General features: G+C 39.6%; 1 protein-coding gene across 2 annotated transcripts in view; it reads right to left on the reverse strand.

Moving 5' to 3' along the window:
* The window catches only part of ETFA (electron transfer flavoprotein subunit alpha), a 102,372-nt gene that overhangs the window by 55,333 nt on the left and 28,113 nt on the right, over positions 1–18,926 (reverse strand). For both annotated transcript variants that reach the window (XM_050799896.1, XM_050799897.1), the window contains 2 exons: positions 18,353–18,421; positions 9,180–9,262 (listed from right to left, as the gene is read on the reverse strand). In XM_050799896.1, coding sequence (XP_050655853.1) covers positions 9,180–9,262; positions 18,353–18,421 — 152 coding nt within the window. The remainder of the gene's footprint in view (positions 1–9,179; positions 9,263–18,352; positions 18,422–18,926) is intronic.

The following is an 18,926-nucleotide window of genomic DNA, read 5'->3' on the forward strand; positions in this document are numbered from 1 at the left end:
TCCCCAGTGTAAGAAAGGTAACCACTGGGCAAATCAGTGTCATTCTAAATTTAGCAAAGATGGACAACCTCTTTTGTGAAACAAGAAGAGGGGCCCACCTTGGGCCCCTCAACAAACCAAGGCATATCTGGCACAGCCAGCGCCCTTACAAACCATAGAACAATTGTCCCCCGCCACAGCAGGTCCCCTGTAGACCTCTCCAGCACAATTCCTGTCTCCTTACTTCCTGGGGAGCCACCAAAGAAGGTCCCCATGGGAGTTAGGAGACCCTTACCCTCAGGAACAGTCTATTACTTGGAAGGTCTAGTCTAAATTTAAAAGGTATCACTGTGCATATGGGAATAACTGACTCTGATTATATCAGAGAGATACAACTAATTATTAGTTCCTCAACTCCATGGTCTGCCTCCCCAGGAGAATGAATTGCTCAGTTGTTGCTGCTACCCTACATAAAACTAAGCAGCAGCACAGTGAAAAGAATAGGCGGCTTTGGTAGTACTAATCCAGCAGGAAAAGCTTTATATTGGGTTAATCAAATGTCTGACAAAAGACCTATTCATATAGTAACTATTCAGGAAAGGATTTTGAAGGACTAGTAAATACTGGAGCTGATGTCTCTATTATTGCTTAAATCAATGGCTCCAACACTGGCCTAAACAAAAGATTTCCATGGGTATCGCTGGTGTAGGGACTGCCTCAGAAGTTTTTCAAAGTTCCTTGATTTTACCATGTCAAGGGCGGGATGGCCAGGGACCATCCAACCTATTATTACACCTATTCCTGTCAATTTATGGGGTAGAGACTTATTGCAACAATGCAGTGCTGAAATATCTATTCCTATGGATCAATATAGTAATAATAGTGGACAAATGATGAAAAATGCGGGATATTGCTCGGGAGAAGGACTAGGAAAAAATAAAAACAGCCAATCAGAACCTTCAGAAGGATAAACAGGTCAGACTGGATTGGGGTATCATTTTTAGGAGCAGCCATTGTTGAGCCTCTGGCTCCCATTCCTCTTGTTTGGCTAACTGCCAAACCAGTTTGGGTGGAGCAATGGTGGCTGAAACAGGAAAAACTGGAGGCTTTAAAAGAACTGGTGCAGGAACAATTGCAAAAGGGATATACAGTGACTACTTTCTCCCCTCGTTAATTCTCTTGTATTTGTCATTAAGAAAAAATCTGGTAAATGGAGAATGCTAACAGATTTGAGGGCTGTTAAATGCTGTAATTCAACCCATGGGCATGCTACAACCAGGGCTGCCCTCCCCAACAATGATTCCAAAATACTGGCCTCTTATAGCAATAGATCTAAAGGATTGCTTTTTTACCATTCCTTTAGCTGCCCAAGATTATGAAAAATTTGCTTTTACTGTTCCCGCCATAAATAATAATGAACCAGCAGACTGATACCATTGGGAAGTACTGCCACAAGGCATGTTAAATAGCCCGACTGTCAAACTTATGTTGGCAAAGCTATTAAGTGAGTTAGAGAACAGTTTAAAAAATGGTATAGTATCCATTACATGGATGATATTTTGTGTGCAGCTGAAACTAGGGAAGAATTGATGTTGTGCTACAAACAGAAAAGGCCGTAAATGTAGCAGGGTTAATTATAGCCCCCGGTAAAATCCAAACTTCTACTGCCTTTCAGTATCTAGGAATGAAGGTAGAACAAAGGGCTATTAAGCCTCAAAAAGTTCAAATTTGGCCAGGCGCGGTGGCTCACGCCTATAATCCCAGCACTTTGGAAGGCTGAGGCAGGCAGATCACAAGGTCAGGAGATAAAGACCATCCTGGCTAACACAGTGAAATCCCATCTCTACTAAAAATACAAAAAAATTAGCCACGTGTGGTGGTGGGCGCCTGTAGTCCCAGCAACTCAGGAGGCTGAGGCAGGAGAATGGTGTGAAACCAGGAGGTGGAGCTTGCAGTGAGCCGAGATCGCGCCACTGCACTCCAGCCTGGGAGACAAAGCGAGACTCCGTCTAAAAAAAAAAAAAAAAAAGTTCAAATTTGAAGAGATAATTTAAAAACCTTAAATGATTTCCAAAAATCATTAGGAGACATTAATTGGATTCATGCAACTTTAGGCATTCCTACCTATGCTATGTCTCATCTCTTTTCTACTTTACAAGGTGATTCTAACCTTAACAGTAAATGCTCCCTGTCCAAAGAAGCATTGGAGAAACTTCCATTAATTGAGGAAAAAAATTCAGCAAGCACAAGTAGAACAAATTAATCCGATACAGCCATTACAGTTTTTAGTTTTTCCTACTAAGCATTTGCCTACAGGAGTTTATAGTTCAACAGGATGATCTGGTTGAGTGGCTTCTTCTACCTCACAATACAACCAAAACGCTCACTCTGTACTTAAAATAAATTGCTTTGCTAGTAGGACAAGCGAGGCTGCCCACAACAAAGCCAAGGGGATATGATCTAAATCAGATTATGGTTTCATTAACAAAACAACAAATTCAACAAACCTATATTAATTCCCAAGAATGGCAAGTTAATTTGGCCAGTTGGCATTCTTGATAATCATTACCCTAAATCTAAGATATTTCAATTTCTATAATTAACATATTGGATATTGCCTTCTATTATTCAAAAAGCCCCTACTGGAGTGGCCATTACTGTTTTTACTGATGAATCTAGTACTGGAAAATCCTCATTTGCAGGACCTCAACAGCAAGTTTTTCAAACTGACATTGCTTAAAGAGCTAATCCAACTTTAAAAACTCAAATACAAAAGTAAAAGGGAAGGGACCAGGAATATAAGACACCACATATGCAATTGCATTTAGCTTTATTAACATTAAAGTTTTTAAATTTACAAAAAGATCAACCCATGACTGCAGCTGAACAACACCTGACAGGACAAAAGGAAAATAAAAAGGCTGGACAAGATATAGGATGGAGAGATGCACATACAAAGAGCTGGGAAAAAGGAAAGATAATTATATGGGGAAGACGATTTGCTTGTGTCTCTCCAGGTGACAATCAGGTGACTGTATGGGTGCCCACCAAACATCTGAAGATCTATCATGAGCCACAGCATCTAGTGGACCCACCTGTACAGTGCAAATTGAAGGTTTAAGGATTGCTTTTTTTGCTATACTATTGCACAAGAAGGATAAGCCTTGATTTGCTTTCTCTATGCCTTCTGTTAATCAGAAAAAGCCTTCTTCTCATTACCAATGGTAACATTTACCCCACGGTAATTAACCAAAGAGGCAGAAGCTGTTACAAATGCTTCAGCAATGGCATGCCTCCCAGCTACAGCAAAATAAAAATAAAAAAGCCTTTGCTTCTGTTTCAGTAGATTTACTAACGTAGGGGTAAGGGCATGTTTGTATTTTTGCAGGAGATGAACACACCATGTGGGTGCCCTCAAGATGTGTATGACCATGGAACAGGAGACTACAGGGACCCATGGATCCCAACCATGGACCGGGTTTCCCCAGTATGAGCCATAAGCCAGTTGAATCTGAATACAAAGATGGAACAAGGACCAACCAGAGTCATGCTGACATCAACCCCCATAACATGGGACAGATCAAGAAAACCACACAGGAAGCTGAGAAACTGCTGGAGCACCAGGGTGTTTACCTTTTGCTGGGATTCAGAGGTACAATAGATGCTTAACGGACCAATGTTTTCTGACTGAATTCCTCTCTACCCTAAATACAAAAGACCCTAATAGGTAGGCAGGAATATCATCGCCCCTATTCAGCATGAAGAAGTTACAGAAGACAGACCTCCATCCTTCTGCAACCCTTAGAATTAAGGGTCCCCTTGTAAAAGGGAAAGGGGAAATATGCAAGAAGCATTCAAACCAGAGCAACTCCATTTTGAATAAGGGCTAAAAAAATGAAGCTGGATCACCAACTGGCAATTAAGGGCTGCACAGCCTGCAACTGCCTTGCTCAATTAATTCAAAAACAAAAAGAGGATCTTTTGGATTCAAAGTTGTGTTATGTTACTCTTACATGCCATCTGGAGGACAGAGATGAAAATCTCACCCTCGATACTGTAAAACTATAAGAGCAGGTTTTTGAAGCCTCTCAGGCTCACTTGAATCTGCTCCCTGCAACTGATATTTTCAACATGATAGCTGATGGGTTGTCTACAATCAATCCTCTTAAATGGATTAAAGCCACTGGAAGCTCTACACTTGCAGATTTTGTTCCAATAATTATGTGCTTGTGCTGTCTCCTTTTAGTCTGCAGATGCGGAAGCCGCCACTGGAAAGAAAGCCACCCTCAAGAACAAGCAATGATGGCTGTGGTGGTTTTACAAAAAAGAAAAGGGGGGCATGTTGGGAGAAAAGCTGAGTGTTGGGAGAGAAGCTGAGGCAGGGCTTGCATGTCTGACATAATATAAAAGAGTCTTGGAATATGTCTGGGGTCCAGGGTCTAAAATACCTTGTAGCCTTTGGAACCTGTCTAAACTTGCTGGCTCCTTGCTTCTAGCACACCTATTATCTCAAGTAGCCATATGTTTCAAAGAAAATGCTAAACCATCACAGCTGTAGCTCATTCACTTGATACATCGCTTCCTTTCAACCCCTACATCCTCACCATCTGTTTCTTTGTTTGATCACCAATAAATAGCATGGGCTCCCAGAGCTTGGGGCCTTGGCAGCCTCCATACTAGCATTGGCCCCCTGTTCCCACTTTCTCTCTTAACCTGTCTTTTCTCATTCCTTTGACTCTGCCGGACTTCATAGCCCCCACGGCCTGGTGTTGGGTCTGATCATCCCAACAAAAAGCTATCCAATCATCTCAACAATTGCAGAAAACATCTGACAAAATTCAATACACATTCATAAAACTCTCAGCAAATTAGAAACAGAAAGGAATTTCCTCAATTTGATACCATTAAGAAAATAAATAGGTAAGCCACAGACTGGGAAAAAATATTTGTAAAACCCATATCTAACAAGAAACTTGTAAAGGAATATATAAAATATGTCAACTCAATAATGAAAACAAGCAATTCAATTAAAAAAGGGGGCAAAAAGATTTGAACAGGCACTTCATAAGGAAGATGTTTAAATGGCCAATAAATACAACAGTGTTCATCATCATTAGATGAGCATTAGATTAATTGCAGGGAAATGCAAATTAGAACCAATAACATCCACCAAAATGTATAAAACACCAAATGGTGAAAATGAGGAGCAACTAGAACCCACATAAATAGTTGGTATGAGTGTAAAATTGTGCGGCCACCTTGGGAAACAGCTACCTAGACAGATATGCCAGAGTCCAAGTAGGGTGGGGAGGGTATCTATACAGGAAGACTGTTCGGTTCCAGGTGTTGGAGCTCAAGTGAGGCAAAAAGGGCGTCTGTGCAGGGTAGAGTACTGGCAGTGTCTTAGGTTTCTCACCATAGGAGAAAGGCATATACAAATAGGAAAAGGTAGAAAACCAGAATTAACCCTGTGGTATGAGACCAGAATTGGAGATATCAGTGGACACTCACGGTTTTCAACATATACAACTCATATAGAAATAAAATGTAAATGTGTTTGTATATGTATATAAATATATATATGCATATATTTGCCTAGACATACACATGCCCACACACATTCTCTAGCTTTTTTCACTGAGATGTCATGGGAGCAGTGACATCTCAACAGCAATGAGCGTAACTAGCATTGAGACATTGGCTTCTAAATACTTTTCTTCAGCAAAAGGATCCAGGATTCCTTGGAGAAATGACTGGTTCCAGAGATGGGATAGGAAAAATACAAAATGAGCCTGGAACATCTTGTCTTCAGGAAGTAAAAAAAGATTCAAAGAATGATGAAAACACGTCAGAAAGACACAGAGGGCCTCTCACTAGCCAAACATGGGACAATTCGTACATCAATAATAATGACAACCATAGATTTTTGCCCATTGAATAAAATAGGTACCATAAGTCCATACTGATATAAATAAATGAATAAATCAAAAGTTTATGGCTGGGCATGGTGGCTCACGCCTGTAATCCTAGCACTTTGGGAAGCCGAGGCAGGTGGATCACTTGAGGCCAGGGGTTCCAGACGAGCCTGGCCAACATGGCAAAACCCAGTCTCTACTAAAAATACAAAAATTAGTTGGGTGGGTTGGTGCATGCCTGTAATCCAAGGTACTCAGGAGGCGGAGACATGAGAATCATTTGCACCCTGGAGGCAGAGGTTCCAGTGAGCCGAGATCACACCACTGCACTCCAGCCTTGGCAACAGAGAGAGACTGTCTCAAAAAAAAAAAAAAAAAAAAAAAAAAAAGTTTGAGGAAAACTGGGATATTTACATCATTTCAAAGTACCTCCATATAAAATATGTATTACAATGGGAAAAGTAACTTTACCATGGAGAAGTTGGCACATACTGCCTTAATCAAAGTGAAAATCACTAATGAAAGACCAAATGAAATTGTATACCATCTGATAGGATGAGGTATCACTTCTGTGATATTCCTGTTCAAGATATATAACGTAAATTGAAGACATTAGACAAATCCAAATTGAGGGACATTCTATAAAACAGCTGTCTGGTAATCTTCACAGTTCCCTCATGAAGTGAAGACTGTGGAACCATTAATATTTAAGATTGAAGGACACATGACAGTTAAAATGTAACATGTGACTCTGCACCATATCCTTTTGCTATAAAGGACATTTTTGGAATAATAGGCAAAACCTGAATGTCAGGGTCTGATGCTTAGATGGTATTATGTCTCAATGTTGATATCCTAATTTAAAAAGTTGTATTGTGGTTATTAGGAGAATGTGCTATATAACATATTTGGGGATGGTCACAGCAACTTACTCAAATGGCCCATAAAAATAAAGGTTTTTTGTTCTGTAAGTTTTCTGCAAATTTGAGATATAGTTTCCAAAAATAGTTTCAGATCCTTAACAAAATGTACATAGATAAATTATGTGTGTATATGTATATATGTACATACATGTGTGTATATATGTATGCACATATATATGCATACACATATGTGTGTGTGTGTGTATATACACATATACACACACACCCACACACACCCGAGTTAATGAATCAAAATTCTCTCGGAGGCTGTACAGTTTATGTCAAAGTCTTCAAAGCATTTAATACATTTCCTTATGAAAAAAAATTGCAATGGTTCTATATCCGTAAGAGTAATACTGAATAATGCTGATTGTATGCCATTTATTTTCAATATAGGAAAGGATACCACCAGCCACTCCCTGCCACTCTTCTATTTGATAACTACAAACGCTCTCTGTCAGTCAAAATAAGTCTCTGTCACTTCAGTGTATATCTTTGAATTTCCTCTTTTTTTGGGGGTGGACACAGTCTTGCTCTTGTCGCCCAGGCTGGAGTGCAGTGACACAATCTCGGCTCACTGCAACCTCTGCCTCCTGGGTTCAAACAACTCTCCTGCTTCAACCCCCGCAGTAGCTGGGAGTACAGGCACGTGCCACCACGCCCGGCTAATTTTTTTGTAGTTTTAGTAGAGACAGGGTTTCACCATGTTAGCCAGGATGATCTCAATCTCCTGACCTCATGATCCGCCCGCCTCAGCTTCCAAAGTGCTGGGATTACAGGCATGAGCCACCGTGCCCAGCCTGAATTTCTTGTAGACATATTTTTGGTTAAGAAGGTTGTGAGTCTGCTGATCTTTTATGAAATCAGGCCTACAGATGTCTACTCATGTAAAATTGAAAGATTTCCACAAATAATGTGTGTGCCAGTCGGGCATGGTAGCACATACCTGTAGTCCCAGCCACTCAAGAGGCTGAGGTGGGAGGATTAATTGAGGCTAGGAGTTAAGAGGCTGTGGTGTGTTATGATCATGCCTGTGACCAACCCCTGCACTCCAGCCCAGGTAACATAGCAAGACCTTTGTCTCTTAAAATATATATGTATATGCATGTGTGCTAGAGCTCATTAAATGTCAAGGAAGGCTGCTCAAGCTCATCCGCTCAATAAATCCACTCTCACAGCCTAATTCAGTATGACAAGCAAACAGGCCACATGATGATGTGACTTAATTTATGAGTAGTTCTAGTATGTATTTAAAGCTTTAAATCTTCTTTTCTGACTTCAAGTAAGTTGAATAACACAAAACATATTAACCATAAGAAGAAAGACTGGTACATTAGACTATCAAAATTAGGAATCTCCACTCATCAAAAGAAAATGAATGGGAAGCTCTAGCATGGGAAAAATACAACACACATCTGACAAAGAATTTTTATATGGGTTATATAAAAAACTCCTACAAAGAGAAGATAAAAAAACTCAAGTTTTAAACAGGCAAAAGACTTGAACAAATACTTCAAAACAAACTTCAAAAATAAGCCTTGAAAATGTTGACTACAGTATCTTAAAATTGTGAATGAATATCTCATAGAATAAAGCACTGGAATGTATGATTTTTTTTTTAATGGACAAGACTACATATTGTTTTGAAATATATAAAAAACATGTTTTCCTGCATACTATACAAGTTTAAACCGGCTGAGACTCCTATTCACTGAAAATCTGTATCACCTAAGAAATATAAACAGTCATTATCAACTGTTAGTGATTCAACTTTGAGACCAAAATTTCCTGCTGTTCCTTTTTAAGTTTTAGATAGGCTTAACTGAAGAATATTCTAGTATCACTTATCTATGTAAAACAGAATTTTCTGGAATTCATACTATAAGACAAAATACAGAAACAAACTTGGTGTTCAGGAAGATGTAAGACTAAAATTGTCATTCACAGCTCCCAATTTCAAAATTCTGTGTTCATTAAAATAGGTTCATTGTTCTCACTGAATTTATACTCTCTAAAGGCTTTATGGCAAATAAGTGCTATCAATGTGAACTTATAAATTTGAGTTGATAAAATGCTGCTTTTATCAATGTTTTATTTGATATAATATGACTTAATTTGATAAAATGTTCCACTGCTTTAAAATACTTGAAAAATAAGCTGGATTTAAGAACTGCTAGGTATTTTACCGAGACCAAGAACTACACAGACCTTGTGAAAATGACATATTCACCATGATGATATGATACTGGCTAACTGCTCAGGAACACTGAGTAAGATAAATCACTGAGATCACTGTTCAACAAATACATACAGTACTTATCCCTATAACATTTGGCACAGCATATTTTATCGCAACACTTACCGGTGCTACTATTTTTCCTGTCTGTCCAACTTGCATGTCATTGGGAACAAAGCCAGCATCAACAGCAGCACGGGAAGCACCAACTAAGGGGAAAAATTATTTGTCATTTTTTTCAAGCTCTACTATTCAGCTAGTTAGGATATTCCCTGATAACTGTAAACAAAGACATTGATTTAGAATTCTAAGTACTAGTATATTTTATACAGAAAGCTTCAAGGAAAAACTTCTTTTTATACCCAAGTATTTCAGATTTTAATTTAGGCTTAACTCTTCTGCATGCTTTATCAAAAAGGCATTCATAAACTTTACACTATAATGTTTAGAATGTCATTATATAATGCTCCTTTAAGTAACAACTTCACAAGTTTTGAAGAAAGGTCTTACAATATTACCTCTTGTAATACTATAAAGAGAAGATACTGGATAAAGAGTTACAAATAACAAGATGAAGGTTTAACCAATATTTGCTATCAAATTAATAAATAAAATTTAACTGGCTTTCTATTATCATTCAACAGGAGTCAACAATGAGCCCTATACTTGGAGTAAAACAACCTCTTCCCCAGCAGGAGTCAAGAATGAGCCTCAGGCCTCTTCATCTCAAGCTGAAAAGGACAGAGGGAGCCACAGACAATACAGCTGACCACCTCCAAACACGCACAGCCTCACCACCACCATCTTGAGTCAGCCAGGACTAATTACACCCTGCCCTTCATTTATGTCTGTCCCCACAAGTCCCAAACTCAAAGGTTATCCTTCATAACCTATACACTGATCCCCATAATGCTCTGCATGCTCCCTAACCTGCACCCATCTCCCATATTCCTGACCCTTACACTGTGATTTCTGGAATACAGAGCCCAATATCAGCAAAACTTAAGTTATATTAAGTTTTATTGAAATGTAAGTTTTAGAACTTAAAACTTAAGTTTATTAAAACTCAGGTTTTATTTACGTAATAAAACTTAACTTTAAATTGGCTCCGTCTGAAATTAATATAGCTTACTCCTGTTTTCTTTCAATTAGCACCACCATGGTATATCTCTCTCCACTCATTTACTTTATAGGTATATGTATTTTTATATTTAAAGTGGGTTTCTTGTAGACACCATATAGTTGGGTCTTACTTTTTCATCCACTATGACAATCTTTATCATTAATTGGTGCATTTACACTACTGATGTTGAAAGTAATGACTGACATAGTTGGATTAATATCTACCATATCTGTAACGGCTATTTGTTGCCCTTCTTTTTTCCTATTTTTGTCTTCCACCAACTGAGCATTTTAAATAATTCCATTTTGTCTCTTTTCTTAGCTATTAGTTGTATTTTTGTTTTACTTTAGTGGTGGTCCTAGAGTTTGCAATATTCATCTACAATTAATCCAAGTCCACTTTCAAATAACACTTCACTACTTCACAGGTGGTACAAGTACCATTAAATAACAAGATAATCCTAATCCCTATCTCCTGTTTCTTACATGGTGATTCATTTCACTTATATATGAGCACATAAGTAATTATAATACATGAGCATATGTAATTGAATACAATGTTATTATTTTAAACAAACTGTTACCTATTAGATCAATTAAGAAAAATAAAACTTATTTTACTTTCACTCATTCCCTCTTCAATGCTCTCACTTGCTTTATATACATCAGAGTTTTTGACCTCTACCATTTCCTTCTCTCTAGAAGAACTTTTAACATTTCTTGCAAGTCTATGACATATTCTGCCAATTTTTGTCTGAGAAAGTCTTTATTTATCTTTCATTTTTAAAGGATAATTTCACAGGGTATAAAATCCTATGTTGGTGGGTGTTTTCTCTCAGTACTTTAAACATTTTACTACACTCTCTTCTTGCTTGCATGGTTTCTGAAAAGAGATTGGATGTAATTATTATCTTTGCTATTCATAGGTATGGTGGATTTTTCCCTCTGGCTTCTTTCAGTATTTGTTCTTTATTTTTGATTTTCTGCAGTTTGCAAATGATAGGCGTAGGTGAAGTTCTTCTGGCATTTATCATATTCAGTGTTTTCTGAGCTTCCTAGATCTGTGGATTGGTATCTGACATTAATGTGGGGAAATCCTCAGTCAGATATTGCTTCTGCTCCTCTCACCTCTTCTGGTATTCCCATTACACGTTATACTCTTAGTAGTTGTTCCACAATTCTTAGATATTATATTACAGTTCAGGTTTTCTGTTTTTTTTTTCTTCTTCTGGTTCTTTTTCTCTTCGTTTTTCAGTTCTGGAGGTTTCTACTGAGATCCTAGAGCTCAGAGATTCTTTCCTCAGCCATATCCAGTCTACTAAGAAGTCCTTAAAAGGTATTCTTCATTTCTGTTACAATGTTTTTTATCTCTAGCATTTGTTTCTTTCTTGGATTTCTAGCCCTCTGCTTATATTGCACATCTTACTTGCTCTTTATTCATTAGAGACCTTAGCATACTAATCCTAGTTGTTTTAAATTTCCAGTCTGATTATTCTAGCTGAGGGGTTCTGATGCTTTCTCTGTCTCTTCAAACTGTCTTTTACCTTCTAGTATATCTCGCAATATTTTCTTGATAGCCCAACATGAGATACACGGTTAAAAGGAAGAGCTGTCATTAAGCCTTTATTACATGGTGGTAAGGTGCTGGGGGAAAGGAAGCATTCTATAGTCCTATGTTGAGGTCTTGGTCTTTTACTAAGACCATACCTCAATAAGACCATATTGAGACTGAACTTTACACATGCTTCTCAGTTCCTCTCTCTCCCTTAGGTGGGACAGGATGGCTAGAATGGCTGAAGTTGAGTATTTACCTTTCCTCAGGTCAGTTAGGCTCTGATAAAGCCCCAGCAAATTAATCTCTGGTTAAACAGTTCCTCCTGAAGGAGGTCAGACCTTGTTAAGAAGAACAGAATGCTCTGGCATATTTTAAAGTGGTTCCCTTTCCCCTCCCCTTATTGGAAGCATGAGGTGATTTTTCTCTAATTTTCACCATGAGGAAGAGCTCCTGAAGGTAAAACTCACAAAAATGTTGGGAGCCCACACTGGATACCCCTAGAGTTTTTTGTCAAAAAAACAAAAATCCAGAGTCTCACTCTGTTGCCCAGGCTGGAGAATATTGGTACGATCTTGGCTCACTGCAACCTCCATCTCCAGGGTTCAAGTGATTCTTCTGCCCCAGCCTCCCAAGTAACTGAGACTACAGGTGCATGCTGCCATGCCCGACTAATTTTTACATTTTTAGTAGAGATGGGGTTTCACCATGTTGGCCAGGCTGGTCTCGAACTCCTGGCCTCAAGTGATCTGCCCACCTCGGCATCCCAAAGTGCTGGGATTACAGACATGAGCCACCGTGCCCGGCCCACCTGGAGTTTTTAACATGGAACCTCCAGCAATTCATCAACAAGAGTTCAGGTTCCCCTACCCCACCACCAGCTCCTGTGGAGGTTGCTACTTTTGGATTTCTGCTCTGGGAAGTTGTGATTATCTGTGTTTGCTTGTTGGTTTCTCCAGTTTGGGGGATGGACAGCAGTTTGCCATGCAACCTCGCTTCTCCTATGGATGTAAGATGAGTTTTGCTTCGGTTTGTTCAGTTTTTCACTTGTTGTTAGGACAAAATGGTGACTTCCAAGCTTCTTATATGCCAGACTGGAAACCGAAAGACCTACATTAGTCTTATCTTAATTCCTGGAGATTTCAACACTTGGAGATTTGAACAACTCTCCTCCAATGAGCTTGCCCACCACTCTACCTCAGCCACACCCATGATCATATCCTAGACATTTTCTTTACCAAGATTGCTCAACAGTCTCAATTTTCAGCGTCTTTCTGACCTCCTCTTTCCAGCTGACATTCACTTCCAACATTCCTCTGACCCCACAGTAATCTACAATTCTATTCACTCTCCCCCATTGTCCTGTTGTTTTTGCCCACTTTAAATTCTATGATCAATCATTCTAATCATTCCTTTGCTATGCCTTCAACTTCCTTGTTCTCCTCTTACATCACCACACACTCAGAAAAACCTCCATCTCTGGCTGATTAAGCAACCTTTCCACTTTTTCCGTATCTCTTCTCCTGCAGTTCAGCATTACTGGAGAAAAACATCAAATATCCAACCATGTGAAGTATATTTTTCTCTAAATAAATAAGCCTTAATTCCTGGCAGTTATACTAAGTTCCCCTAGTCCTTTCATTAGCCCACTGTTTCCTAAACTATAATTTCATGTATTTTCTTCTCTCTTCAAACTTCCTATACCTCTTTAGCATCCTCATTCTCAACTGATGACTTTGCTTCTTATTCACTAAAAAAAATTGAAAGGATCAAAAGAGAATTTCCACATGCTCCGAGTAACACATCTACCCACCACCTGCAGCTATGTCCACATTCTCTCTTGTCTACTTAAGGACATCACTCCAGTAATTCTGACTTTTCCCTCAGGGGAGAATTACTGGAGTGATGGCCTTGAGTGAAATGAAAAAGTATGTGAAGGGGAAAAAGTATGACTACTTTTCCCTCTCCTGGAGCACTCCCATCAGCACAGAAGCATGTTATCACCTGTCCCAGCTTTATGAAGTCTCTCTGTTGGCCAGACTCCTCTTCTAGCTACCATCCATTTCCCTGCTTCCCTATATAGCAAAATCCCTCAAAAAAGTTATCCGTATTCACTGTCTCCAACTCCAGGCCTCCCACTCTATCTCTAAAATCCTTTTCATTAAAATATAACCTACATACAGAAAAAGACAAATGTGCTGCTCCAGAGCATTATCATACAGTGAACACAACCATGTAACCACTACCTATGACTAGCCTTTTATTTTTTATTTTCTTTTCTTAGACAGGGTCTTGTTCTGTCACCCAGGCTGGAGTGCAGTGGCACAATCACAGCTTGCTGCAGCCTTAACCTCCTGGGCTTAAGTGATTTCTCCTGCTTCAGCCTCCCAAGCAGCTGGGACCACAGGTGCATACCACCATGCCTGGCTAATTTTGATATTGTTTGTAGAGACGGAGTTTTGCCATGTTGCCCAGGCTGGTCTAAACTCCTAGGCTTAAGCAATCCTCCCACTTTGGCCTCCCAAAGTATTGGGATTACAGGTACAAGTCACTGCCTGGCAGGACTATTCTTTTAAACCCACTCTAATGAGACTTTTGCTTCCAACACTCCACTGAAACTGCTTAAAGTAGCCAGTGATGTCTAAGTGGTTCAATCCAATAGTCACTCTTCAGTCTTTACCGTCCTTGACCTGTTAGAAGTGTGTGTCACAGTTGATCAATTTTTTCCTCCTCAATGAAACACTCCACATGGGTTTCAAAACATAGCCTCTGCCCTGGTTGTCTAGACTAACTTACTACTCCTTTTTGGTCTTCTTTCTCCTTTTCTCTCTTAGCTCTTAATCATACAGTGTTTATGGCTCAGTCCTGAGACTTTTTTTTTTTTTCTCCTTAAGAGACAAAGTCTCATTCTGTTGCCCAGGCTGTAACGCAGTAGCTATTCACAGGCACAGTCATAACACAATACAGCCTCAAACTCCTGGGCTCAAGAGATCCTCCTGCCTTAGCCTCCTGAGTAGTGGGGACTACAGGCTCACACCACTGCACCTAGCCTGGGACCTCTTTTTTATCTATACTCCCTCCCTTGGTAATTTCATCCAGTCTCATGGCTTTCAATATCATCCAAATGAACTGATTCCCAAATATGTATCTCTAGCCCAAACTTCTCCATAGAACTCCACACTCCTATACCAACTGCTTAATTGACTTGTCTACTCAGTGTCTGTTATTAGACATCGCAAAAATTAACATGCCCAAAACTGAACTCCTGATCTCTCCCTGGAAACTGCTTCACTCGAGATATTCCTTATCTCAGCTAACTGTAACTCCACCCTACCACTCACCAGGACAAATACTTTCTCTCATAATCCACATCCAATCTGTCGGGAAATCCTTTGTCTCTACCTTCAAATATATATCTCAAAACTGACAATTTCTCCCCACATCGACTGCAGCTACCCTGGTCCAAACCATGAGTATCTCTCACCTACATGACTGATATAGCCTGCTAAATGATCTCCCCATTACTGTACTTACCCCCTACAGCTTATTCTTAAAACTGCAGCCAAAGTGATCCTTTAAAAATGTGTTAGATCATGTCATTCTTCTGCTCAAACCTTGAAATGGCTCCCCATTTCATTCAGAGAAAAGTAATCTCTTTACAATGTCCTATAAGGCCCTGTGTGATCTGTCTTGTGTTGCCGCCCAGTTTTATCTCTTACTACTTTCTCTTTTGCACTTTCCATTCCAACATTGGCCTTCTTCCTATTCGTCAAATAGGCCAGATGTGTTCCTGCCTTAGACAGGCTCTCTGCACTTTACTGGTTGCTCTGGTCTGGAGCACTCTCCCCTAGATCTCCTCATGGGTCGCTTCCTCACCTCCTTCAAACCTTTGTTCAGGTGCCTCCTTTTTTTTTTTTTTTTTTAGAGTGTCTCTGTCACCCAGGCCAGAGTGCAGTGGCACAATCTTAGCTCACTGCAACCTCCACCTCACAGTTCAAGTGATCCTCCCACCTCAGCCACCTGAGTAGCCAGGACTACAGGTGTGTGCCACCACACCCAGCTAATTTTTGTATTTAGTAGAGGTGGGGTTTCAACATGTGGGCCAGATTGGTCTTGAACTCCTGGTCTCAACTGATCCACCCATCTTGGCCTCCCAAACTGCTGGGATTCCAGGCATGAGCCACCACACCCAGCCAAATGTCTCTTTCTCATTAAGGCCAAATCTGGCTACCTTATTTTAAACTTCAATCTTGCCCTCCAATTCTCACCCCCATTACCCATTCTATTAGTCTCCCTAACACTTACGACTCTCTTTTGTTTTGTTTTGTTTTTTTTTTGAGACAGAGTCTTGCCCTGTTGCCCAGGCTGGGGTGCAGTGACATGATTTCTGCTCACTGCAACCTCTGCCTCCCAGGTTCAAGCGTTTCTCCTGCCTTAGTCTCCCAAGTAGCTGGGACTATAGGCACGCACCACCATGCCCAGCTAATTTTTGTATCTTTTAGTAGAGACGGGGTTTCTCCATGTTGGCCAGGCTGGTCTCAAACTCCTGACCTCAGGTGACTACAGGAGTAAGCCACCACACCTGGCCCATATTATATTATTTACTAATTTATTGTGTTAGTGTCTGTAGTAGGCAAGAAAATGGCCCCTCCAAAGATGTATTCATGTCCTAATCCCCAGAACCTGTGAATATTACCTACGTGGCAGCAGATATGATATAAAGCTAAGGATCTTGAGAGGGAGTTTATCCTGGATTATCTACGTGGGCCCTAAATGCCATTACACATATCTTTTTTGTTTTTGAGACGGAGTCCCGCTCTGTTACCCAGGCTGGAGTACAGTGGCACAATCTCAGCTCACTGCAACCTCTGCCTTCTGGGTTCAAGGAATTCTCCTGCCTCAGCCTCACAAGTAGCTGGGATTACAGGTGTGCGCCACCACACCAAACTAATTTTTATATTTTTGGTACAGACGGGGTTTCACCATGTTGGCCAGGCTAATCTCGAACTCTGGACCTCAGGTGATCCGCCCACCTTGGCCTCCCAAAGTGCTGGGATTACAGGCATGAGACACTGCGCCCGGCATGTATCCTTATAAGAGGGACACAGAAGGAGATTGAATGCAGTCCCACAGAGAAGATGATAAGAAGACAGAGGCAGAAGTTGTAGTGATGTGGCCACAAGCCCAGGAATATCAGAGTACCCATCAGAAGCTGGAAGAGGAAAATAACAGATTATCTCCTAGAGCCCCCAGAGGGAGTATGGCCCCTGATAACACTTCAACACACCTCTGGCCTCCAAAGCTGTGAGAGAAAAACTTTGTTGCTTTAAGCTACCAAGTTTGTAGTAACTTATTACTGTAGCCAAAATAAACTAATAGCACCTAAAATAGTACCTGGAATACGGCAGACACTTAATACTTGTTCAAAGAAAGAATGAATGAAAATAAACCCTGAAATACTACCATCTGATTATACAGTGTCTATATAATGCCTTTATTCTGACAAAACTATTACTGTTTCTATGGGTACACATGTTATGTAATAGAAATGCACAGGAAAACCACAGAAAGTTACAGGAAAACCCTGGAAAGTTATATGTAAAACTCTTAAAAGGAGGGTGAGATGATAGAATTGGGACATTTTAATATATATTCATCGTAGTGATTGTATAATTCAAAAATAATCAAATGTCTTTAAAAAGATTTTTTTTCGAAACAGGGTCTCAATTATGTTGCCTAGGCTGGTCTCAAACTCTTAGGCTCAAGCAATCCTCCTAACTTAGCCTCCCAAGTATCTGGGATTACAGACACATGCTACCACGCCTGGCTTAAATTTTTTTGGTTTTTCAAAAAACATCACTCTCTTCTCATCAATGCACTTTTAGCAATAGGTTCTACCTTACCTATAAATGGTTAACTACAGTTTTAAATTTTTAACTATGAACTTAAAAACTTTAAATGTATTTCTATTTGTATAAGATTTATATTAAGACCACCAAAAAAAGATGAAAAACCAGGGTGTTCCTGAATCTGAAGTAGGCACTGAAACTAACATTTCATTATTTTGTCTTTTATTATTATTTTTGATACAGGACCTCACTCTGTTGCCCAGGCTGGAATGCAGTGGCACAACCACAGTGCCCTGCTGCCTCCACCTCTCAAGCTCAAGCAATCCTTCCACCTTAGCCTCCCAAGTACTTGGGACTACAAGCACACACCAATATGCCTGGCTAATTTTTAAATTTTGTAGAGATGGGGTCTCACTACATTGCTAGGGCTGGTCTCAAATTCCTGGGTTCAAGCAATCCCCCTGCCTCAGCCTCCTAAAGTGCTAGGATTACAGATGAGCATTACTGTGCCTGGCCCATTTCATTATTTTTAAAGTGAAGAAAAAAACCTACTAAGATCAGGCAAATGTAAGGGATACTAGGAGGCCTTCTCCTCACTGAATGCTATATACCATTTGCTTGGAGGCTTAAGAAAAACTGGTTCAAAGAGAAAAACTGAAAAATCCAGAAAGTAAAATAATTTGTAGGGTTGAAAGACTTACACAAAAAGGAAATAATGAAGAAAAAATATTTCCAACAAAGAGGGAATATCTTTCTACTAAGGAAAATAACTTTACCTGCAGCATGTAGTTGATCTGCTAAGTCATACAACAACTTAAAGTTCTCGCCACTCTTCAAGCCTCGACCTCATTTAAAAAGATGAAAAAACAAAACAAAACAAAAAAATTAGGCAAACATCAAATTCATTCTAGAATAATTTTGCTATTTTATATACTGGAGTAAATTTTCATATTATGTAACTGCCATATTAAGCATGTCACCTCCTCTATAAAACCTTTTCTGACCTCTCCTATCACACTCCTATACTTCTATAAAGCATTCCACATACTATAATTAACTAGTTAACTAATTATGTAATTAATATGAGTTTTTTTTCCCACTAGAATAAAAACTCTTTAATTTCAGGATCTATATCTATCTTGGTCCTGCCATATCTCAACATTTAGCAAAACTCTACATATAATAGATGCTCAATAAATTTCTCTGAATGACTGCATAAAGTTATTATTTGAATGGGAGTCATCTCAAGGACTTTAAACTCCTCGAGAGGAAGAGCATTCTGCCTTTTCATCTGTTTCTCCAGCACTTGGCAATAAGCTTGTCATAGAACAGATAACCAATATACATTTA

This window comes from Macaca thibetana, chromosome 7 (assembly GCF_024542745.1).
Source record: "Macaca thibetana thibetana isolate TM-01 chromosome 7, ASM2454274v1, whole genome shotgun sequence".
NCBI lineage: Eukaryota > Metazoa > Chordata > Mammalia > Primates > Cercopithecidae > Macaca > Macaca thibetana.